Raw genomic sequence first — 27,037 nt, 5'->3', positions numbered from 1 at the left:
AAGAAAATAATTTTCAATGTTAAAATCTCTTAACGTTAATTATTAAAAATACTTATCAATTAGATCTAAGTATATTTATCGTTTATTTTATTCGGATAGGTTCGAGTTGTTAATAATAAAAGAAAAAGTAAAATCGTTTTACACAGACAAAGATTTAATTCTAATCGAACCCGAATAGTTTGTCCAACTTCCAAGATTCGTTTAGATTAATTAATACGAAAATAAACAGTTAGTACTGTCAAAATTGTTTCTTGATATTCAAGACAGGCCTATGATATAGGCAATAAACCCCCATCGTCATCGTACGTCAACACTGCCATGAACTTCTGCCAGGGTAACTGGCTTGTAAAGCATTCAACCTCCTTGTACTAACCCCTTCCTGTGTGTTTGACATTTCGACACGATATTATTACGATACGTCATGTCAAAACGTTCAGCAGACGTCTCTACGATGGTCAAATTTCATCAGATTGTAATAAAGATAAGGAATTTAGTATTACAAATTATTTCATTAATACTCGTTAACGTTTATCAAGATTTTCATGCGTTATTTTTCATTAACAATTTTTTTTCTTAATTCAATGAGAACCTTTTGTTAATTACTTAAACGTCAATAAGGGTTAAAGCGACGTTAAAACGAATATTCTTTATATATGTGTGTATGTGTATATGTGTGTGTACATATATTGAATATAGAACGCGTTACCAAGCTACTTATCGTCCCTTCCGGAACACAATTTTCTGATAACTACGTAGCTAACACGTATTTTTTTTTAACCCACCCTCCTTTTTCTTTATCTTCTTCTTCTTCATAATCTTTTTTTTCTTCGTATAGGGTGATCGTAAAAAGTTCTTTATAGGAACCATAAACATAAAGTGAAGATAATCCTGATTTCGTTTAATTTATTTAATTAATTTGTTTCAATATTTTTTTTTTTTTCATTTATTTCATTAATGACAAGAGATATAAGTCTATTTTATTAAAGTTCGTAGCAACTATTATTCATTAACTACTTTCGGAAGTCCATCCGGAATACTACAGAAAATTACGGAATCAATTTATTGAATCTCGCTAGCGAACTCAATCTAACTTCCATAACGTCGAGTTATGCAATATATATGTAGCTATACATATCTATGAAAAGAGAAAGAGAGAGAGAGAGAGAGAGAGAGTGAAATAAAGTAAGATAAAGTTTTGTGCTAATGATTAAATCAAAATACACTTTAATTGAAATCGAGTGGTTATAAAATCTATTTAATTTCATTTAATTCATTCCAACTATTCGAAAGAATTACAATAAAATAAACTCTTTAAAAAGAACAAAAAACCAGATACGTAAATCAATATAAGTATACGTTGTTCAAATATTTGATATAAAAATTGAAAAGCTGATGTTTCTCTCTGTATGAAAAAGAGAAAAAAGACAATTGTAAAAAATGTTTATGTATGAAAAATAAATATTTAGAAACCCATATTGAAGTATCCTTTTAAACTCAAGCGCAAGAGAGACACGATCTATTTCTAAAGTGTGTCTCTCACGACGAACGAGTTTCTATCGAGAAACGATAGATCGCCGAGCCATGCATCGTGGGGTACCAGCTGCAGCACCTTCGCCGCCATTGCTGGTATCGAACCGGCGAACCGGATAATACGGTTTTAACGAACTATTTTCCATAATGCAAGTGAAGCATTATCAGGCCGTTCAGTTTCCTATGGTCTCTCCTACTCTCTCTCTCTCTCTCTTGTTCTCACTCACACTCTCTCACTTTATATATATAATCTATGCACGTAAAGATATATATATATACATGCACACAGAAGAAGCTAGTACGTGTATAAACGGATATGATTATGTGCCTATGCAGAGTACAGATGGAAGATGAGTAGCGGGAACCCGTTAACTTTACACCCTGATCTCCTCGAGAATGAGAAAGAGAATGAGAGAGAGAGAGAGAGAGAGAGTTGTGCTATAAATTTCTTTTCTGGTTCGACATAAAAAGAACAAAAAAGAAAGAAAAAAAGGAAAAGAAGAATGGGTGAATGTAAGAGAGAAGGACAGGCAGGGATAAGAACGATCGGATGAGTTTTCGGGATAAGAAAAGCATCATCGTCGTCGAGTAATACTTGATAATACTAAAGGAAAAAGAAAGAATTAACACTTAAACGTATCGAGATATATTATATATATATATATTAAAAAAAAAAACATATATATTTTCATATAGAATGAGATTTTTTAGCCAATTAAATAGCGAACGATACATACCTTATTTTATTTATAAATAAATAATGTACATTTACAATGTGTTTTCAGTGAATTTGTTTACAAATTATCACATTTTTAAAAATTACAGGACGCGGTCATTTGACCGGTCATGGTACGTTTAGTGTTAAATGCAAAATAAGAAACAAAAATTGAAAACAAAGGGTACAAAAATATCTTTAGGAAACGCAAAGCGACGCGACAACGTTTCAAAGTTCACGCTTATGCAAAGTGATTTTTATGCTGATCCTTGGAAAAGAAAGAAAAAATATGTATGTATATATAAGAGATAAAATGATATTAAAGCAGAGAGTTGAGACGAAGAAGAAGAAGAAGAAGAAGAAGCAACAGAGTGTGACAAGCGTGTAGGAAGCGGAAATTTAATTACTACGACGCACTTGTCTAACGTGTTCTTATAGCGTACCACCCTTCTTTCCTCCCCTAAGTTCCACTTTTCTCTCTCTCTCTCTCTCTCTCTCTGTATCTCTCTATCTCTGTCTTTCCTTTCACAGATCTTCGTCCCCCGTTATCTTCTCCTATTCTTTTTTCAACGTGACTGTTTCACGAGTAAAACCCATCTTCAAATGTCATGTTACCCGTTTAAGCGGTGAATTATATTCCCTGCGAAATTAAAAGGACAAACGTCCGTTGAACTACGTACTTACGTTAACGTAGAAGAAACAAAAAAAAATGGACAAAAATAAAATCTTCGTAACTTTTTTTTCTTATATATTCTTCTTCTTCTTTTTCTTTTTATTAAAAATATTCATATATTTTCTGTTCGGTTACTTTGGCGTATAATTAAATTTTCCTTTTCTTTTCCCCTTTTTTCCTTTAAGAGATTTTGTTGAAAATTTTCAAAAGCTTCTTCTTCCTCGCTATTTTTAGACTAGAAAAATTCTTACAAATTTTGTTACCGATTCTCTGCAATGAGTTGAGGTAAAAATCTACGTGGAGTGAAATTGTGTAGAATTTTTTTAAAACATATTTGGTTAAAAGTTTGAGAAAATGTTTTTTTCCTCCATTCCTCGTTACGTAAGATTTTCCCTTAAAATATTTTCCAATGATAGAATTTATTTTTACATTAAACAAAAACGAAAACAAAAAGAATACTTTTTCGCGGTACGAGAAAACATCAACGTATATTTTATAACAATATTATTAGTAGATAGAATAGATTCGCATATTTATTTGATCCATGCAACCACAACAATCGCACTTGCCATTTTAACGGCATTCTCTCTTTTTTTATTTATTTCCCTCTCTCTCTCTTTCACACACACACACACACTTTGTAAATATTTCAATTATTCGGAAGTCGTAAAGCACCTAATAAAATCAACTTTGAAACGGTCGAACTTTTAATGGAGTCGTTCGATCGGTTTTAATTAACCATTATACGCTTGACGTGTTTTCAGTCTACACATTGGGGCTCAATTGTTACATGCTTTATTAAACAAATCTAACGGGGTCGTTGCCATTGATTTTTAGATTAAATTTAAAAAAAAAAAAATAAAAAAGAGAGAAAGGAAAAAATAAAGAGAAGTAAAATAAAATAAAAATAATCTCTCTCCGTCTCTTTTTCTGTTTTCTTTTTTACTTTTAATTTCCCTTTTTGTCATTATCGTTCCCTCAGTTAATGCCCATGAATTTTGTAGAACCTTTTAATGCTTCCTCATGCCCGTCCCAGTTTATTAGGTACAAACGGTGCTGCTGCTTGCTGGCTGCTTTGCCGAACGTTTAAGTGCGACAAAATGATTCGAAATATTTCATTTATAATGTTATATAAAATTACTCGTTCCAATTATAACTCAAAGAACGATTTATTAATAGGGGGCTACGCGGTCAAGAGAATTCATATTTGTCATAAAATTATATAAGTATGCATGTACGTATGCATGCATACACATATCGTGTAATATAAATTAGTAATTATATAATTTCATGCACATTTTGTGTGTATAACGATTATATTATCATTTATCGTCGGTATTAATATTAATTATATTTAAACCAGAAGAATAAGTGGCAGAAAGCTCACGTCGATACGTACTCCTACATTGCAGACAAGTGAATAACAAGAGCGGGGGAGTATGTAATGCACATCGCATATCGCACAAGCAGTGCGTCCGCTCTCGCCGCACAGATTCGTTGTTCATAATCTGCATCTAATCTTGGTGCAACGCTTTGCACCAATTGCATTTTGCATGATCAATAATTGCTGTCAATCGTGGAAAGAAGAAACTGACCGAATATTAAATTTTTCAATTTCATGGTAGATTTTTTCTTTGTCTATCCATTCTCTTTTTGTTTTGTTTCGTTTTGTTTTATTGATAACAAAAATTTACGTATTCGAATCGATTCATTCTCTCTCTTTCGTGATTTTATTATTAAAATCGGTATCGACAGTTGAGCTTTTGGTTATTTGGTTTTTTCTTTCCTCTCATTGAGATAACACATCGATACGATTTGTGCACGGAGACAACGAGGACTGAATTAACCATTATTAGAAATTGATTAATCAATTAGGTAAAAGTATTGAATATTTTTAAAAGTAGATATCAAATAATCGTGATGTCCGAATATATTTTATGTAAAAGATAAAATTCGATCGATACCATCGTACGTTAGCCGTGTCAATTCTATTTTGCATTTATAAAAGTTCGTGTTTTAAAATAGTTTTGCTTGAAAAGTTCCTTTTACAAATTTTACATTCGTTTAACTCATTTTGTGTCACGTTATATCCGCAAACCACTTGTTCATTCTCACGACCTTTCAAACATTGACTACAGTTAGAGCGGAAAGTATTCAATGAAACCTATATCGATCTTCGATAATCATACCTACACGTAAGTTTATTAAATTTTCCCATTGTCGTTTCGTTTCGTTGAAATTTTCAAAGATTTACGAATCGTTCGATAAAAGATAATAAAATAAAACCAATGAATATTGACGAGTATTTTAACGTCGTGGGAAGTATTAAAAAAGAAAAAAAAAAAAACAGAAAAAGGAAAGAATAATAAATTTAAATAGCGAGCATCTTTCGTAATAAGAAAAAGTCGTACTTTTTATATAAACTGTACGTACCGGTAAATGACATATGCAAAAGAAGTAAGTAAGGCGTATGCATAATGCATATGAATACGATGATAAAAAAAAAAAGAACTACGTCATAAGGCAGTATGCAGTTAAATAAAAGGAAAAGTTAGAAGACGTCACTATTGGAAAAAAAAAAAATGAGGAACATAAAGTTATGACGACACGATATGTGTGACGTGCATACGATAAAAGTCAATCTATGCAAACGTCATAGGGTGTAAGTCTATCGTAACAACTGTTCTATCTTTCTTATTTTCTATCCTATTCTATCACTTACATTTTATAACTTTTACTCTATCTCTTTCTCTCTCTTTCTCTCTCTATTCCACCTGTTCTTCATAGAAGTACTTCACCTTCAGATATTATTCAAATGGTAATCGCACGCTAGCAACAGTTCATGGAAATCGTCTAAATTGCATAAATTGCAAATCCACGTTATTTCTGGTAAGAAAGGTTTTCTTCAACTAAAGGTTAAGAAGAATTTAAATTAAAATAGTTCCATTTTATTAATAGATTATTAATTAAAACGATCACTTAACTATAACTCGAGTTTTTTTTTAATACTTTGTAATACTTTAATACTCCTACTTCTGCTGCTACTGTTCCTATAGTGATTAATGGAATTAGCATAATAATCACTTACCTGTAACATAGACGACGTTTTCCAAAATTCATAGAAAAAAAAGATAGGATATATAAATGAACGACTGGATACAAATCGATTGTTTATTAAAGCAAAACTTTATTATAGCAATAGTGAACAATGGATAACTATTAAAGATTTTTAACATGTTCTTTTTTTATTCCTTTTTTTTTGATAAAAATAGCGATTGGATGTTTAGGTAGTAGGTGAATATCTAAAAGGGCCTCTTACCGTATGAAATTTTTTCTTTTTTGTTTGTTTGTTTGTTTGTTTGTTTTTTTAAAATGAAAAACTTTATGTGTTCTACTATGGTGGTGTTAGTCGACGATGACAGTCCGCGCGCACACGTCGATTAATTAAAAATGGACGTTGCTTATCAACTGCATGTAAGTTTTTTTGTTTATTCTCTTTTTGTTGTTTTTATTTATTTGTTTGTTTATTTTTTCTTTTCATCTAATTTGTAAATTATCTAATACTAAACAGAGGACAATTACTAAGCACTTGGAGGGAACATTTAAATGTTAAATCAAAATTCTTCTAACAAAATTTTCTCATCTAACAAATGAACGAAATAAAACGATAAGAAACGAATTGAAATGATTTGAAACGAAAATAAAACTAATAAACGAAAAGGAAAGAAAAGAAAAGAAAAGAAATACATCGATATTTTATTTTTAATATAAGAGTCGATATGTTTGATGAAAAGCAAAAGGACAAAATAAAAAAGTCAGTTTATTTCTCCGCAAATCTAAAAAGGATGTTCTCTTCGGCAAGCATCAAAGGATTTATGATATTTATACTCTCTGGAGTCTTCAATGTCCATTCTTTGTCGTATCTCTTGAGTGGTTTATGAGAGAAAATCAAATGAATAAATGAAAATGCGGAAGATAAAAATAAAGAAGGATGAAGAAAAACTAGGGTGTAGAAAAGAATCCAGAATGATATATATGAATGTGTATGTAAGTATTATATTTATGTACACATATAGTACATAAGTGGGAAAAGAAAGAAAACTAAAAATGGTTCAAATGGTACGAATAAATTATTAATCATTCGCGATGACGTTCTTTCACATAGAAACAGGTCAAAAATGGATAAAAGCAAAGGAAAGATATACGTAAAAAAAAGTCGTTGATTTAAATCAAGAAAAAAATAAAAAAAAGGGGTAAAAATAAACTAAGTAGAAGAAAAAGAAAAGTAGTATTCTAAATATAATTGCGAGATATCGACCGAGTCGCGCGAATCATTCGTGTGTGTGTGTATGTATGTATGCATGTATGTATGTATGCATGTGTCTTCTTCGTGTAATATCCTTAATCAATAATGATAAAGTAAAATCATTATAAACCCAACCTGCGTAGATTATTCCAGTTGTTTAGTCTTTCTCTTGTCTTCTCTCTTTTTATATTTTTTTTTTATTTCGTGTAAGCCTAAATGCATGTACGTGTGTATTATGCGTGAAGGATGTTTTCTCTTTCCCTTTACGCGTGTGTTCGTGTCGACTCCTTCGTAAAATTAGAATCATCCTGTATGAGTTATGTAATAATACTTGTCTGTTACCTCAAAAAACTGGAAACCTAAGGACAGTCGTCTTTCTAGACCTAATGATATATTTTAATAAATCGTTATCGACTATCCTTCAAATATTCTCGATCCTCGTCTAATCGCCTAACACGTTTAATTAATCGTCAATCCTATTATTCATAGTTCGTATTTATCTTTTCATTATTCAATTCATTTTCATTCGTTTCTTCTCCATCATTTTCCTTATTTTGTTACCAAACCTATCTTACTACATATATATATATATATAGTAAGTATCTTTCTCTGTCTCTCTTTTACTCATAAATGCTATCCTTTTATACAATCTAGCCCCTACCATAGGCGATCGAACGCAGGACGTGAAAGGACGAAGGATTATCTTGAAATTCGTTCGCATAATCGATACTCTTGTCTCGAAATTCTTTCGCGAAAAGGATTATTTTATCTCTTTCTCTCTCTCTCTCTCTATTTTCGTCCTTCCTACCAACGACGATCGTCTTTTCTCTCTCTCTCTCTCTCTCTTCCCTTAACAGTACTGTATCTCGATTATCTTACAAATAATATATATCTAACAATTTTAGTTTCATCTTAGATTGCTTTCCTTGATCACCCCTTACGACTCACGTTGAGAGAACTCACCCAAAACGATCGTTAAAAGCTTTTGACGCTACATGAACAAGAAGCGAAAGCTTAGACAAGCAAATTCTTTCTTTCCTTTTTTTTTTTTTCTTTCTTGTCCAAGAGCTACAGGTTGACGAATCGAAAAGGGTGAGTTTTCCTTTTACCCCTAAGATCGTTTTACCTTACTATTTTTATCGATAATGTTACGTTTGCTTATTTATTTATTTTTTTTTTTTCCTTATTCTTCTTCTTCTTCTTTCATTATTCTTTTATAGCTTTCTTTTAGACGTACGATAATTAGGTTTTTTTTTCTTTTTCTTCTGTTATTCATATAACTCTTTCTCTCTCATTCATTTTCATTTTCACTCACATCAGTGTGTATTACCTATCCGATCGATTCATGACTTCACGATATAGTTTAATATGTATATGCACACACCACTTTTACAACACAATCGCACGACTCTCTCTCTCTCTCTCTCTCTCTCACACACACACACAATCTTGAATTTTATTTTTAAATATTTTTAATTCTTTATTTTTTAGCCAACGAAAATTATTTTCTGTTATTTTTTCTTCTTCTTCTTCTTTTCGAGTCCCCATTACTTTTTTCTTTTTTCTTTTTCTCAATAATCGTAAAGAATTTTTTTTTACATTTCGATCATCTCGAATAAAATCATCGAACATTCGATTTAATCATGGCAAGATTGTTCGTCTTCGTTAGCGTGATATTCTTTCTATCTTTCTTTCAAAAACTTTCTCATACTCACTTCGAAAAATTACCCTTAAACCTTAAGTCATAATACTATTCAATACTTGAAGCTCATAATAAGTACATACTTCGAAGATTAGATTATCAATTATTGTATTTTAATTCTTACGTTTCTACGATTTTTACCGTACACTTTTTTGAAACACAAGGACGTGCACATTCTTTCATAAAACATGTATTCGCGATTTTATCGTTTTCTTTCCTTTATTTTTATTCTTTTTGGAATCGAAACATTTTCTAAACGAATCGATCCTTTCGATTGATTCATAGATATACGATCTATATATTTTATTTTTTCTTATTTTTTTTTCTTTTCTTTTACTTTTTTTTTTTTTTAAATCATACTCAGCATTCATACGACGAGTCTGATAGGTACAAAAGGTAAGTCATCGAACCTGATTGGCAGTGCCTCGATGACCTCTGTACAAGGGATTTAATATATATATATAATAAAAGGAAAAGAAACCGAAAGGAAATAGGAAAATGAGAGATAGATTACGACGATGATTGAAACGTACGTTCGATCTATCGTCTTCTTCTTTTTTATTTTTTTTAAATGATAATAAAAACGCAAGAAATAAATAATACCATAAAAAAAAAAAAACGAGAATGATTCTACTTTTTCTTTTTTTTTTTTTTATATCTCAACGTAAATACAAATGATGTTCACTTTAGTATTATTGGAACGTTCCGAGTAGAAATGTAAATTAAAAATAAAATAGTTTTGTTTTATGCAGAATTTATTTTACGAGAAAAATCGAAATTTATAGAAGAGAAAGGTGTCATGACCTCCCTGTTATCGATCATTTTCTTTTTCTTTTTGTTTTTATTTAATTTCAATAATCGTCTTCGAGGAAAATGTAAAAGAAAAAAAAAATATATATATATGTTCGAGAATATTACACATTAGATAATTTAAAAAATAATCTACTACATTATACGATGCATTTTAATCAGAGATAAAACGTGTTTGTCGTTTTTCTTTTTTTTTTCAAGTTTTATTATCCGATTTCATAAGACTGCGTTCCATCCATTATGATATAAATATAGAAGGTACTACTTTTTCTAGATGATCGAAATATTTTCTGCTATTAATAATAATAATAATAATAATAATAATAATAATAATAATAATACGTTTAAAAATTAATACATATCAAAAAGTACGCAATTAAAAAATTACAAAAAAATAATAATATAAAATAATATAAAATAAGAAAATAACAATAGGCTATGGGAACAAATAATGCAAGAGAGAGAAACATTTTAATTACGAAGCAAGAAGCGTTCCCGTATTCTACGTCGTAAAATCTACATTTTATTATTATTATTATTTTGTTGTTGTTGTTGTTGTTGCTTCATTTTTTAAAACCTACGTAAAACGTTTACATTCGCGTTTCATAAATTTTTTTTTTTTTCTATATTTACATAACTTACTTAGATTTTCTTTCTTTTTTTTCAAGTATGGAGCTTGCTTTGAACAAGAAAGAAGGAAGGGATGGAGGGAGGGAGGCAGGGAGGAAGGTAAATACCTCGAACCTAGAAGGGAAAGGGTTGGTAAAAAGAAGGCAGCTGAAAGAAAAGTTATACTTCCGATTATAGGAGTGACCTATTTCTCGCGATTAGTTTTTTTTTTTTCTTTTTTATAGCACCGTGACGATAAGAAACTGCATGGACCACCTTTTTTTGTCTCTCTTACTTACTTACTTATTTACTTTATTATTTACTTACTTATTTTTGTGAACGAGAATGGAAAATGCAAAAAAAAAAAAGAAGATCGTAGAAAGAATAAAAACTTAAAGAAATTATATATGCGCGCATAAGTAAAAAAGAAAAAAAGATGTTATAGCATAGATTCATTTTGCTTTTTTTTTGTCCCACAAATGTTTTTTCTTTCTAATCGTTTTTTTTTTGTTTTTCTTTCGAGTATATCACAGATTGACAAAATTTTTGTCCCCAATAAGAATTATTCTTTTTTTTTCATTTTCTTTTCGTACGAGGTTTTACCAGATCGTCGTAAATTTCTTCTTACTACTTTTTTTTTTCCCTTGATTTATCAAATATCATTACAAGAGAGATCAATCCAATAATCCAATTCAAATCGTCTAGGCGCGAGCCTTCCTCCCATTTGTCCGTGTCAATTTTTTTTCCTAACTTATATATACATATATATACATATATATATGTATATGTATATGTATATGTATATGTATGTATATATATAATACGTTTAATAAGTACGCGAGTCTCCTTCTCTTTTTTATTTTTTTTTTTTACTATATATACTTGCTCCATGCCATGTATACGTATTATGTATGAGTGTGTAGGGTGTTGAGGGGTTGGTGGTGTGTATCTATTTACAGCGAAGCGATTACAAAAATTGTCGCGAAGAGGAACGAGAGATTCATTACGGTCTATATCATCGATCGTCGTGAAATATATTTCATTCGCGAATATATATATATATGCTTACATATATATGTATTAAAGGTGGACACATGTATACGTATGTACATAATAACGCGCGATCGCATACTGCGAAACGAGAGGGAAATAACCACGGGCAGCGAATCGAACTGTTAATAATAATAATAATAATAATAAAAGTAAAAATAATAATAATACTTAGAATAATTTTAATAATAATGGTAGAGAAAAAAAGAAGGAAAAATGTTAACGATTTTCGAGTTTGTTTACGCAGATAGAAAAAAAGAGAAAGGAATAAAGTTAAAAGGATTCTTAATCTCTCTCTCTCTCTCTCTCTCTCTCTCCCACCCTTCTCTTTCTCTTTTTATTGCGCGCGCGTTTATATCGGAGTATTTAATCGTTCGGCAACCGAGTACCTTCACCGAAACGAAGAAACTCAATAAATCGATAATTTCCGAGAATCAGTAGCAAGCTAAGAACGATACTACAGATGCTGATGTTAGTTGTGTTGCTGTTGCCACTTCCTCTCGTTCCCGTGTTGTTATTAGTCGCTGGACCAATGCGAACCCCCTCATCTCGTGTCATCGTCAGCACGCTCTGATATTCGTAATCACGGCTCGATGTGGGCTCCTCAAACGAAATGGTCTATCAGACCAAAGGTGTGCCGTATACTTCGTTCGTATGAAGATTCTGATTGCTATCGTTCTGGCATGAAACGCATTGCTGAAACAGGGTAAGAAAATGGGCCGATTCCTTAAGAGATTATTTGTTTCTTTCCTTACGATGCACAACTTTAAAACGAATCCTTCATTTTTTAAATATTTTTATAGAAGGGACACGCGCACGCTAGATGAAAATCGTTTTATGTTAAATAGTCGATAGGAATATCAAATTCTTTTAATCCTTTTACTGCTACGGACGCATATATGCGTTTAGCAAAAGTTGCCAGCATGGACTATACGTGTTTGTTTGTCGATATGAATGTTAAATAATGTAACGTTGGTTTGCGTATTTAATGAAAATTATATGAAGAAACAAAAATTGTAATTATTAAAATCTGGTTAATAATATCAATCAACAGAAACAGAGTCGCACTAATAATAAACTATTCCATTTCTACAAAACACTTCAGGTAAAAGTATTAAAGCACTTAAAGGGTTAAATTAATAAAGAAATAATAAAAGTGAAGTTAGACACTCACCGCTTGTCTTCGTTCCCAACTCTTCATTGCTGTCTTGTATTTTTCGAACTCGTGACACCAGTTAGAATAAATCTTCTGATAATCGTTAGACTTGGCCGGTGCTGAACATCTGTGAGCGTCTACGGTAATATTGTACGAGCAAAGTAGTGCACCACCAAGCCAACAATCGTATCTACCAGCATCTTGCTCGTTCACACCGACGATAACCAAACCTTTCTCCGAAGTCTCAATGAACTTGTCACCACCGACACCGTACTTGTAAGCTATCTGATAGCGGCCCTTTTCTTTACTATAATGGTACCATCTTACTTCCTGATTAGCCAAAACTTCTGGCATTTTAACGAAACAACCGAGATGGACTGATTGACCCCACGTAACTACGAGCTTTCGTTTACCAACACTACTATCGCATACGTCAGCCGTGGTGTTCGATACGTCTTGGAGTAATCTGAGAAAAAAAATTGGAAAAAAAAAAAAAAAAATAATTTTTTTGACGCTTTCCAAAAAGATTTTCTTTTTTTTTCTTTTTCTTAAATAAATTGAACTTCAAACTTTGCGAAAACTTTAAAATTAACAAGAACAAAAATTATTCAATCGATTTACAATGCTAGAAATATTCTACGTCAAATGTTAAAATAATTATATGAAAAAATAAATAAGAAGTTTGTATATAAAAATTTGAGATCAAGAATGTATAAGACTGATCGATTATTAAAAGTTAAAAATGCATAAATAAATATTTGAAAATTATCGATGCTCGTACAATAATTCAATTTATTATAAACGTACCCTGGTTCGTAGGGCTTGCAGGTATTGCTGTCCTTGTCCCAACCGCAATAGGGATCGTGAACGCAGCGCAAGCAATTGTCGTATCGTCGTGTACACATTACAAGATCGATCTGCTTTATTCGATGATCCGATGCGACGTAAAGTGCTTTATGTTCTTTAGAAATTTCCATCGCCTGAATCGGTTCTCCTGGGGTAACATCAAACACATCCAAGAGAATTGATTGTGACTCACCATTGTTATCGATCCATTGAACAACCTTATGAACCCGACCATCACCTGTAACAAGTGTGTTTAAAACTTATTTTTAAAATTTCATTTCAATATTTTAAGGAAATTGTAAATCGTTTTGATTAATCTAATCATACGTATCCTGAACTATATTCGTAAGATGTGTATATTGAATTGATATTTTTAAAATAACGTTTAAAATAAACTTCGTCAAAAATTGTATTTTATTTTATAATTATAAGGTGGCCGATATTTTCTGTTGGTAGATAGAAAAGCAACTAAAAAAAAGAAAATTTTGAAGCTGAATTGGATTAGAATGATAAGCGTTACTGGAAAATTAAAAGCGAATGGATTAAAACGGTTCTTGAATTAATAATTTATTAATATAAAAGTTCGATATTTTGTGTCAACCTATATTTACCATATAACGATCAATAATTAAGATAAAATAACACGATTAAGATAAAAGTGCTAGGAGGAGAAAGGAAAAAATATGAGCTTTATATACCGTTAACTCTTCTCGATAAATAAAAAATGGTCATAAATTAAATCGCGTTAAAGTTAATTATTTTCATACGACCGTATCTCCGACATATACGAGATACGTTTTATCGCACAATCGTTAATACCGCAAATACACGCAACTAACGAGACGCGTCAAAGCTTCGGCCGCGATTTTATTAATGAAATTTCTATGATATTTGAAAATAAATTGATAAGTAGAAACGCGAAATTACCAACGATAAAACAACGCTCTCAAATTATTTTAAGTCGTTATAATAAAAAAAAAAATAGAATAGATTGACAATTTCTATAAATTGAATCTTATCGTAAACGAAAAAAGAACAAAATCCGTTTGATTTTAAAAGCGATTTTACAATAAAATATGATATTTTATATTTGGAACGATAACGTTTCATTCCTCGGCGTTAATAATTTGATAAGAAAAAGTTCGTTCCTCTTATTTCTCCTTCATTGCTTATCGATTAGCTTTATTCCGTGTATTGCTTTGAGATAAAACGAGAATCCTCTCACGCTTCATCGGAATATCGATGAAAGGAGGAAGAAAAGAAAGAGACCGAGAAAGAGGTAGTACAAGGATAAAAAAGAAAAAAAAAAAAACAAAGGTAGTATCTTGTGCTACATAAGATGAGAAAAGGGAAAAAAGCACTCACTAGATCCAGCGTAGTAGACCGTGTAATCCAAATCAATGCCGACAAAGTCAATACGAAGTTTATCGACGACTAGTCGCGTTAACATGACGTCACGCTTGTAAAAGACCGGTTTTTCGTTCTCATGGGAAATAGCAGAGTCCATCAATGGATGAGATCTTATAAAATTGAGGACGGTATCCGGTAAGGATTCTGTATCGTTCACACACTGTCCTGGACGTGGTTCTGGTACTTTATTTGATAATACTGGTAACCACGCGCTGCTACTCGTAGCCTGTTCTTTAAATTTCCCACGGAAAGCTTCCTGTATTGAATCGATGTGAAAGGAACAAATTGCTGAACCCATCAAACCGTTTGTCGAGGTCGTGAACGTTCCATAAAAATGTGTATCGTCGCCTGGTACTTTGTAAATGCTCTCTGGAATCATAGAAACACACAATCGATATTTTTAATATCATTTATTTAGATATTAAATAAATGTATAAAATTACTTTTTTAAATACGAAATTTAATCTATGTAGAGAGATTTAATTTCAGTTATTTAAATACAGGATATCGAATATTTGTTTCAAATGACAAATACGATAATAAAAAACGTGTGTGTTGTTTATTTTAATATTATATATATATAAATTATTATTGAAACGATGGATGTATAGTTTTCAAACGATCGAATAATGTTTTATTTCTATTACGATATAACAGGATTGTTATAACGCAAATGTATTTAAATGTCGATTTAAAATTATTTTTATAAGAAATATGTACGTATATGAATTTAATAAATTGATTATACTTACGAATCTCGTTAAAATAGAATGGAAATTCGCCTGGTATTGAGCAGTTCAATCTGGCTTTTAAATAAGTCACCCAATTCTGGGAGAGTATCTTTTTTCCACCGGTGTCTCTTTTACAAACTCTGGCCACGCGTGAATACACGCTTTTACCACAATTTATGTACTCTACCGCAGTCTCGCGGAAAAAGAAGAACACGTAGCTGCCGATGTCGTACGATCCAACGAAGTTTGGTTCTGAAAAATAAAATTCGAGGGAAACGTTGTATTAATAAAAAAGAAAACACAAAAAGAAGTCGTCGACAAGTACTATAATATAAGTAATCTTTAGAAAAAAGAAATGTAAAACAAATAAAATGAAGTAATTAGTACACAGGTATACGTTGATAAATCAGAAACATTGTGTAGAAAAGAAGATAAAAAAAGAAATAAAGACAAGGAAGTATTCTTAACGAAACAAATAAAGATAATTTTAAACGTTGCATTTCGTTCATTGCTTTAACTCGTGAACTCGTTCGAAAGAAAAGGAAAAAAAAAAAGAAAAGGAAAGATAGAGAAAATAAAAGAGGATGGTATAAAATTATAGCTCGATATAGTCTCGTACTTGGGTACTTGGAGTAAATTCGAGAAAAGGGTCGATACGAGTGTGAAAATTGTAAAATTGACGTTCGAAGTATTTTACCAAGTAGCAGCAGCGGGTTAACTTAACGGGAGAAGGAACGGAGAGAGGAGAGCTTTTCTTTTCTCAACGATGAGAAAGAAAAAGAAAAATAGTAAAACGAAAGGAAAATGGGATGGGATGGGGGAAAGAGAAAGAAGAAAGCTAAGGACTTTCGTAGTTTTCATTTAACACTGGCCGGAGCCTCGGGCAGCGCGCGGCTTAACGCAAGTTTAATGAGCATCCACTTGTCGTTTTACGATTCTACAGTCGTAAAACCGTTTAACGGTTCACTCGTTACGAGCATCGGAGTGCTAATAATTCCTTGAATTCAGACGTTCTACCCAAAAAATCGAAAACCCAACTACTATTAGGAGGTACACACATAATAAGCAACGCAAGTAAAGTAAAATTTATTTTATTCGACATTTAAAAATATAATTTACCTCCATTTTAATTCGTTCAGAAGGATATTCTCTCTCTCTCTCTCTTTATTTCTACAAATCTGTTTCTTGTCGAATTATTTTGGTTGAAATTATATCATCTACCTTTTTAGTGTCTTTTTCGCGATCATCTAGAAATGAAAACTGAAAATGAAGTTTGAAAATGAAATTTCGAGTTCGGTGTAATACAGAAGTCGGTGTGGAAAAGGATTGGTAGAAAAGAGAAATAATACCGAATGAAGAAAAAAGAAAGAAAGAGGGAGAGAGATATATATAAAACTTGTAAACTTCATGAAACCGGTCCCTCGGGTGATTTCAGTATTCCTTCTCTCTTTCTCTCTCTTTGTACGAAATCGAGAGCAACATTTTCTCGCGGAAAATGTTCCTTCTTCTATCCTCTTTCTACCTCGTTTCTTCTTCGTCGGCAACTGTTTCCCATTTGCAGTGGAATAGGTACGACACTAGTCAGACGCACAAGAATCGTTTCTCTCAATGAAAACTGAACACGGCCGTTTCTCTCTCTCTCTCTCTCTCTCTTTTTCCGTGATTTTCCGTGATTTTCTTTTATACACACTTTCTCTCTCTTTGTTTTTTATTCTCCAAAACCTTTCGCGCATTTGATACGTCAAAGTTCCGGCATCGGAAACGTGTCAGACAATCGGTTTAATCGCTGAACTGTGAGAAGGAGAGAGAGAGAGAGAGAGAGAGAAAGAGAGATATTGCAAACCTTTCCTACAAACTATCTTTCACAACACACTTCGTGTTCTTGTTTCCCCGTCGCATAATGTTAAACCGATTGAATGAACGAAAGAAAGATAGATAAAGAAGAAAAAAAAAGAAAATGAGAGAGAGGGAGAGAGAGGGAGAAAGGAAAGGTTTGTACCAGGGCCAAGAGCGATTTGAACGCAGAAAACATCCCATCCAGCCACCCCCCAGCACCACCAATTCGTCACTTTCCTCCGCCTACGAAAGCACGCGTTTATTTTGTATAAAGCAGACGTTTGTATCTACAATAAATAAACACATGGTATACTATGTACTCAAAGGGAATAATTAATTCTCCCATCCGGAGAGAGAGAGAGAGAAAGAGAGTACCCCTTGTTCTATCGGAGATGATTATTGTTCTTTTACGCGTCAAAAACAAATTTCACATTTGTGCGTACATTGTACATACAAGATGCTTAATTTTGTAATTATTACTTTATTAATAATTATTAAAATTTCATCTTTCATAATGACCATAATACATATGAATATTTTCAAAACTATGTATGTGTGTGTTGGATAAACAATTTAAAGCGTTAAACGAAGAAACGTTCGTTACTTTTATAAACACATTTCTTTAATCGACAATAAAAACAGGCAGCCAGCCAACCAGCCATTCTTGTGCTCAAAGAATTTGCATAATTTCGATCATAAAAAAAAGGTATAGAATACATAATTGTAGGTAGTAGACTAGCCGAAGTGCATCGACCTTAAATCTTAACGAGCACGATGGAATAAGTTTAACTAAACTAGTTTGAAGGTGTAAGAAAGAGAGAGATAAAGAGAGAAAGAGAGAGAGAGAGAGAGAGAGGAAGAAAGAGAAAGAGAAGCAAACGTACGAGTATAATATTCAAGGAGGTAGTTACGCGATATCGTTGAAAGCTCGTTTCGCATGCGCAAGGATGCGTGAAAGTGGACGCTCGTCGGTCAGTTATTCATGGCTTGTTAAGGACTCTCGTGACGTTCTCTTCCTTTATCGTATCCCTTAGGTACTTCTCTTTCTCTCTCTATCTTGTTTTTGCTCTCTTGCTCTCGCACCACTGATCGTATATCCATTTCAACTTTGTATCGTTTGCCGACTAAAATTCTAAACAACTTTTCGAAAAGCGAAGACAATGGGTGTACAATACCATTGCGAATTTCTCTTAGCAACGTGTTTCGCTTCTACTCGAATTACTAACCAGTTAATTAATAACAAAATGATTCATTGGTATATAAACTTTACACATAGCGAAACTTATAATACAACTAATTCCCTAAATGTTAGAATATTAGTTAATTGAATATTACGAATGATTTGAAACGAAATAGAGCGTGATATATTATGAATTTTTAAATAAAAGATAACATGTAAATGATTAACATACGATAAACAATCAGCTCGTTCTATTGTAATGTATGATAATATACAACAATTAATTTAGTGATAGTAAACCAATTGGACATAGCAAATGATCAATCGATCGGAGAGTAAATATCTCGAACGCACTGTTCCTCATTAGACATGAGAAGGGCGTACAGAGGGATACTACCTATTCCTCGATTGCTAATACGTAGATCTTTGATTATATAATATAATATAATATATCTTATGTAATTGTTAATAACAAATTGTTGAATGCATAAATTTATATATTATATATGTATTATCTAATATAGGTTATTAGATATATTATCTAACGTTAGTCGATAAAAAATTAATAATAAAAATTGTTTATAACAATTTGTTCATAACAAATCATCGGATGCATTTATTTATATGTATATTCACAAATTATTTGACATTAATTGAAGAAACATTGAAAGTAAATATTTCGTTTAAAAAAATTATTTATAAAAAATTCTTAATTGTTATTAATAATTTAATAAAAAAATGCAGGGAAACGTACGATTTAATATGGTGTTTGTTTCGAGTATCTACGAATATCGGTTCCTGAGATATTTCAATTTTAAAAATCTGACACACTGACCTATATAAATTCATTGAAAAATTCTGTTTACACGCTGACTTATATAAATTCTTGGAATTTACGCAAGCCAGTCAGTCAGCTGACCAGCGTAAACACTTTTTCTTTCTACTACGAGCACGTGTGTGGTGCTATCAAAGAATTATGAATGGTAATCTTACGAAGATAATATCTTCGGAATGAAAAGTCGTAGAAACATGAAACCAACATCATTTTAAAGGAAAAAATATCTTCTTTTTAATCAAGTATATAAATATTATCGATATAATAGAATATAGTTCGTCGATTTTTCGATAGATATCTAATATACATACGAATGAATATTTACGTTTCAAAAGTAATCTATAACATATCGAAATCAAATTTATTATTGTAATATTAATGATTACCGGTATACATAGGAACGAATTAACTCGAAATAAGACAACTGTCGTTCGATAACATATCGAACGTTTAAATGAATTATAAAAAAACGAAATTTAGTCGGCACCTTATTCTTAGAACTTAGAAAATAAAGCAAGAGATATACCCTACTACTAATTCCTTCATTAAAGTCAGGGAGACAAAATTATTACGTTGGGAAATATCAGGCGCAAATTTTCTCTTGTTGCCACCGTAGACGCGCGTAAATACATAGGAACATACATATACAAGGTCGAAGAAGAGAAGAGAAGAGAAGTGGGAAGAGAAGATGAGAGGGGAAGAGAATTTCGAAGATGCGAATTCATTCGTCTCAAGATCCCTTTCCCTCTTCGTCGCTTCTTACCACCCTTCCTTCTTCTCTATCATCCCACCCCACCCCAACCTCTTTTACTCATCCACTCTTACTCTTGCGTTTAATCAACGCCTCTGCTAATAGACAAACTCGATGCGGAGAATGGCTCTTTATAGCGAGCGCGTAGTCTGTATAGGGTTGGAAAGTGAAAAAGAGAGAGAGAGAGAGAGAAGGAGGGGTAAAAGGGGGCCGTCCTCAAATTAAACGACGAAACAAATGGCTAATCATGCATCCCGTGAGGGGGTGCCACGAAAGATACAAAGTGGAGCCGCACCAACTACCACCTTTCACCTCTTACACTCTACGATTCGAGGCTGTCGGAACGAGAAGAGGTCGAGTGGTGGCACGCTTCTCGCTCACGAGAAAAACAGAGATAGAAAGGAAAGGAGAAAGAGAGAGAGAGAGAGAGAGAGAGAAGAGACGGAAGAAGAGTACCCTCTTGAGAAATATAAGGCAACTACTTTCATGCTAGTATTTCCAACAACTACCACTACCTGTGCAATGCTCGACATCCTTCGCTACTATTTCGCGCATACAAGAGAAAATGAGAGAGAGAGAGAGAGTGAGAGAGAGAAAGTTCAATATGTTTCGTGAAATCAGAGTAAGCTCGACGTTAATTAATTGAAGTAAAGTAAGTATAGATACATGTTAGTTGTGTTATACTTGAATTCTTTTTAAATAAAATTCTCACGAATATTGAAGAAACTTATTTTAAAAATACATTAAAAATATTTGTATATATATATTAATTAATTTATTAAATAAAATAACGCGCGCGCGCGATCTGACATAATTTGTAGAGGTAAATTTATTACACGTGCAAATAGAAAAAAGGAAGATAAATAAATCAAAAACAAAAGAATACTTGGAAACAATTAAGTTAGGGAACAAAAAGGGAAAGAAGAAATGGTATTATAGCGTTAAATTATACGAGGGTTATATAGAACAGGGTGTTATTTCGTTACCATGTATACTCTTTTCTCTTTTACTTATTCCCTCTCTCTCTCTCTCTCTCTTTCACATTCGATAGTTCTCTCCAGGTTTCCAAAGCATCCCCCTCCGGCCTAAGTAACGTTTCTCACCCTCTCTCGTAACTATCGGTGGTCTCGGATCTTTCCACGTGCTGTTGCTACTATTCGAAGAGGCTGTCGCGAGTTGTTCACGAGGAAGAAGCTACCTACCATCGGCCTTGGAAAATGGGAAAACTGAAGGGAAGATGGGAGGAAGAAAGGGTGGTGGTGCAGCGAAGAGAAAGGGGAAAAGCTTCCCAACACGCGAGGGGCTTTACGCCGCGATCGTTTAAGCCCCGAAAACGTGTCCCTTGAAATACGAAAGGCTTTTGCTACTTCAAAGTACTCCTTCTTCGCTTTTCCAACCTTGTCTACTTATTCTCTCTCTCTCTCTTTATCTCACTCATTCTCTTTCTCTTTCCCTTTCTCTCTCCTTCTCTTTCTTTCTTTCCTCTTTCCCGGTTTTCTTCGAGTAAACTCACCCCGAACTTGGGAGCTTTTTAGACGATGTTCGCCATCTCATTTTATATATATATATCTCTGTCTCTGTCTCTCTCTTTCTCTCTATCTTCTCCCTTTCTCTTTCAAGCCTGTCAAAACTCCGTTCTAAGTCTAATGGAAATTTCATTGTCGCGAATGCACCTCGTAATTGTAGGCTCTCCCGTCTCTAACTTGCGTCCTTTGTGTCAATATTAGAAGGAACGACGAACGGGGGAGAGAGTTTTGACGCTTTTGCCTTCCCTTTTCTCTCTCTCTCTCTCTCTCTCTATCTATCTATCTTTCTTAAGATTATTCTTAGTTGACAGAAAGTACTCTACTCGCAATAGATAATTATTATGGTAAAACGAGTTCACGTTGTACTTTTAAACGCTCTCCGATAATAATTCTTCTTTATTTTTACGTTGTTCGCCGTTTCGCGATCGATCTTTTTAATTGGATTTTATTTAATAATAAAACTATCGATAATAAACTCGATGAAGAATCATTCCAATGTTTCTATTTTTCTTCTTTTATTTTGTTCTTTATAAATAAATTGATATGAATATAAATAGGTTTAAAAATTTGATGAATGAAAAAAAAAAGATAATGTACTACTACTCACTGTCGAGCCATTTGGAGTCATATTTTAGGGTCCTCTTGAAGCTGAATGCTTTTCGTCCGGTCGTCAAATTGTAAAGATCCGTACGAAAGATGACGGTATCGGCTTTAGTGAATTCGGCATTTGTGCCGGAATAAAGAGCCGGCAATTCACCGGGATTGCCCTTTTCTACCCAAACTGCCGTTGAATTGTCAGCAGGATCGTAAGGGCACTTTGCTATACCCATCCCAACCCCGGGAACGAACTCGTGTCGTGGTAAATGCGTTAGATTGCTCTGAAAACGAAAACGAAAATTGAATTCGATGGTATGTAGCAACAACACAGAGACAGAAAGCACATTATAATATTCTATTAGCCATTTTGCAATTATATATATATATATCCATTGGGTGTAATATACTGGTTAATGAATGCAAATTGGAACAGGCGTAATGCGACGGTGCACATAGTCATTGTAAACCCAATAGAAGCAGACATTTCTATTATTACATTAATTACATTTATTGTGTTTAGAAAATAAAATATTTTCTATTACTTGTTTCCTTTTAAATTTCTTTCATTTCTTTTTAATTTTATTTTTGTCAATTTAAAAATCGATATTATGAAAATAATTCGATATAAATAAAAAAAGCAAATATTACAAATTAGCGATATATTATATATGATAGTAAATATACTCACATAAATCACCCAATCCTTTGGCGAGTGTGCGTTCGTGCCGCACGTATAGAGTCGATTGCCATCTCCCATAGGTTGTATCACTCTTATATGGTTACGACAGTCGAAATGCTGTAAAGTAGAGGAGAAGAAGGAAATTGAATTTTTCGTTCAATGACAGAAACGACGACGAAGACCTCACCACGGAAAAAGGGACTTTAATATGTTGCTGATTTTCGCGTTTTTCTTTTCCTTCTTTTTCTTTTTCTTTTTTTTATTAAGAAATGAAAACTTTTTAAAAAACATTTTACTCGAAGATAAAGAGAGAAAGGGGTAAAAAGAGAAAAGAAAAAAAAAGAAATGAGAAAAATGCCTGTAAAAAGCATCCTTAGATTCTTTTTATGCTTATTCAAAGATGTATATATATATATACATATATTTATATATATATTACTCTCTTTCTTTCTCTTTTGCACACGATCCACGCGGTCGATCACGTCGGTCGCGTATTTTGCAGCCAATCGGTACAGAAAATAAATTTGCTTTGTCGTCACGTACAGAATATTTGCGTGGACCTTACACCTCGGCTATGCATACACGATGAATATAAATGAAGCTCAGTTAAACGTCCGCCTTCAATGTTATAAAAGAGAAAGAGAGAAAAAGAGAAAAGCAAAAGAGAAGTGCACTTCTGTGATATGCGAACGATTTAGGAATGAAAAACACGATCGACCAGGAAAAATCTTTCTTACCTTCCCATATCCTAGAATATTTCTCTCTCTCTCTCTCCCCCTCTTTCTATTTCTCTTTTACTTTTTTTCTTTTTTTTAATTTAAATATACTTGAAATGAAGAAAAACGCGACAATATTATAAAATTGTGAATGCTATACGCGCTACGGTTAAATTTATTCTTACTTTATATTTTGTCGTTTCATTAAATATGTGTATATGAAAATATTTTTTAATAACTAGAATAATATTCATTTAAATGTCATACGAAAGTTAATTGTTCGTATAAAAGGTTCGAAATAATTTAGAAAAATTAAGCATAACTAATAGAGATATTTTCATTCGATTATACTTACTTCGGATTTACCCTTTGACACACAATTAGCAACATTACTTGGTTCTAAATTGAGGGCATCTCTCTGGAACAAAAAAATAACGAAAAAATTGAATTAATATACACATTCGCATGAAGATAAAAATATAATATAATCGATAAGCATACTGTTCTAATTTCTTATATTTTTCTCTCATTCTTATTATTATATTATACAAATAATACATCATACACATATACGTTTCATTTTTCACTCAGCTAACAAGACAACAGTAGTAGCGACGAACCCTTTTCCAAAGGGTCCTAGTTTTTTTTTATTTTTTTATTTCTTTTCTCACCCACTCAAAAAACTCATAAGCTTACAACTTCGAAGAGGTGACAAGAAGAGCGAGTGCATTCTTCACATTTTGCAGGCGCGAGCAAGTGGATGCTCTCACGTTAGATAACTACCATCTCCGAGTTACATATCTCGGAATATATGAATTATTGTAGAATAAGGTCAAAAACGTTCAATGTTTCGTGGAGAAAAGAACATAAAAGAAAAGAAAAGAAAAAAAAGAACAAATTTCTATATAGAAACATTTCACTATCTATCTAATTAATAATTATACAAATAATTAATAAATATAATTGTCATATATATTTATGATAAACAACATTAGTACAGAAAATGATTGTAAATTTAACAAGAACAACATAGAAGAGAAACATCGTTGCATCACCATCACCACTACCATTCAACCTATCACGAACCACCACTACCACCACTAGCTCGGACACCTTCTTCCTGACACACAAAGCATTTCGTGTTGGGTACCGGATCGCGGGTACGATTCGGAACAGGAAGTGGTTCGTTTGCACGGTCAATCGTCCGAAACGCGTTAGCCTTAACGATCGATCTCCTGCGGACGTCGCGTGCCACTCCCGTGCACTCTGTCACGAGCAGAAACGCCGACGATCCTTGAAATTGTACCCCCTTGTACCCTCTATACCTCCTGTACCACCACTACCTACTCCTCTCTGCCTCCTTCATTCAACGACCAAAGGCTCGACCCAAAAACGACCAAAAGACGAAGAGACTGGAAAACCAAGTTGACCGCTGACTTTGACGTACATCCTCTTGCTTTCTTTCTTTTTTCTTTCTTTTCTTAGATTTCTTTTCTTCTTCTTCTTTTTTTTTTTCCTATTCGAGACACGAGTGACGTACTAGTACGGTTAGAGAAATTAAAGTGCATTTGTAGAATGGTTGAAACACGATTATGATATTACGACTAGAATATAAGTATTGTCAAATAATTATTGTTCCTATAGTTATTTATTTATACTGTAAATCGATAGATCGATTAGTTTTTTATTAAAAAATAACAAAATTGATATGATCGTGTAAAATCAATTCAAGAAAAAGCAATAATATTAAATGCACAATTTTCATTGTTTGGTATTCAATTATTTGAATTTATTTTAACAAAATATAAAAGACGTTTACTTTTTATATACGTATAATAAATCGTTTTCCAGATACATATATTTAATGATTTCAAAATAAAGCTACTTCGTAACATATAGCTTTCTAGCCGAAGCTGGTGCGAAACGCTACGCCGGGCACGTTAATAATAACTGTCGCAAGGGATTTCGACGAGCCTCGTAGTTAAGATAATCTTCTTAAGGAAACTACGTACTCGGTGACTACAATTACTCTTGAAATACCAGCAGCACCATCACCACCACCACCACCACCACTACTACCACCACCTCACACAGAGCAACGAGTCGAACGGAGCTTTCGCTACCGAGTAACGTGCAGTATTATAACGGCAAGCAAAAGAAGGAAGAAGGGAAATAGGGAAGAAGAATCCTCTCACATTCTCTCCCTCTTCCCTCTCTTTCTCACTCTAGAATCTTCCTAAACCATTTCCATGTTGCAAAATGACTAGACGAAGTAGTAGAGCATTATAGTTACACCTTACGTTTCTCCTATCGAATCTAACCCTCACACCTTTCTCTTTCTTACCCTCCCCCCTCCACCCTCCCCCCACTCCCCCCTACCCTATCTCTCTTACCATCTATCTATATACGTTTATTTCCATGGAACTCTGAGTAGTAGAACTTAACGAAATTAGTTCCTTTGAACTATCTCAACCTTGTTTCGAGTCATCCAGTTTACATCTTAAATATTCACTCCCTTAGACTACCTTTTACCAATTTCTGAACTTCATACGTAGAGTAGTAAACTAATCAAACAAAAAAAGAAACAGAAAAATAATTTCATTATTGTACATTATGAAAATTCCACTCGGTTTATAGTTAAATTCAGTTAAATAGATCTAACAACCTCTTTGGGTAGAATTGACTTTTGTGTATGCGTGGACATATATATACGCACGTGTGTGTACGTGATAGGTACACATTATGCGTATTATATACAACGCGTAGGTGCATTAAAGGCATGTCGATACTATTTGTCTCGCCTATTTTCTTGTACAGGTAGAAAAGCCGATAATTAAAAGCTGAGAGTCATCTCAACATGCGTTACCGTAAGCTTTCTCTCTCTCTCTCTCTCTCTCTATTTGTCTCGTTTCGTGTGGCTCGTTATACTAATCATTGCCTATCCGCTCGTGAGTTAGAGATGGAGATAGTTTCGAACTGGGGATAATGATAGCGAGTACCGGATCACAAGGGGGGATGTAAACGGCAGAAATGGCCGTAGCATGCGTTGCCTAGGATGGAAAACCAGATGCTTTTCCATCTAACGACTTTAGCTTATATAACGATGCAGTTACATCGGTGTAGCAGTTACACAGGTTAAACCATAAACGTAACATCGTAACATCGTTCTGACGAAAATAGAAGAAAACTCATAACATGACAATTTACGATGCTTACTTTAAGATTATTTCTAATGAAATCGTATACGGATTTGATACGAAAATATTACGAATTTTGCGATTATATTTGTATGCAAATAAAAAATAAAAAAACTATACATGAAAAATAAGTTTTATTAAATCTGAGATAAGTGATATAAACAAGATTAAGTTAAATTATT

At 32.9% G+C, this 27,037-nt stretch overlaps 1 protein-coding gene across 1 annotated transcript in view; it reads right to left on the bottom strand.

The window, feature by feature from the left end:
- Window positions 1-11,217: 11,217 nt before the first annotated feature.
- LOC122520143 (semaphorin-2A) overlaps window positions 11,218-27,037 on the bottom strand; it is a 174,221-nt gene continuing 158,401 nt past the window's right edge. Inside the window, exons 4-11 of the mRNA XM_043640143.1 lie at window positions 24,014-24,076; window positions 22,952-23,059; window positions 22,274-22,544; window positions 15,560-15,790; window positions 14,763-15,176; window positions 13,359-13,635; window positions 12,570-13,017; window positions 11,218-12,091 (exon numbers count right to left, since the gene is read on the bottom strand). Of these exons, the coding sequence (XP_043496078.1) occupies window positions 12,017-12,091; window positions 12,570-13,017; window positions 13,359-13,635; window positions 14,763-15,176; window positions 15,560-15,790; window positions 22,274-22,544; window positions 22,952-23,059; window positions 24,014-24,076 (1,887 nt within the window). The 3' untranslated portion in view covers window positions 11,218-12,016. The remainder of the gene's footprint in view (window positions 12,092-12,569; window positions 13,018-13,358; window positions 13,636-14,762; window positions 15,177-15,559; window positions 15,791-22,273; window positions 22,545-22,951; window positions 23,060-24,013; window positions 24,077-27,037) is intronic.

Source organism: Polistes fuscatus, unplaced genomic scaffold (genome assembly GCF_010416935.1).
Source record: "Polistes fuscatus isolate 324 unplaced genomic scaffold, CU_Pfus_HIC Scaffold3, whole genome shotgun sequence".
In the NCBI taxonomy this organism is placed as follows: Eukaryota; Metazoa; Arthropoda; class Insecta; order Hymenoptera; family Vespidae; genus Polistes; species Polistes fuscatus.
This window is presented reverse-complemented; position numbering and strand designations above follow the sequence as displayed.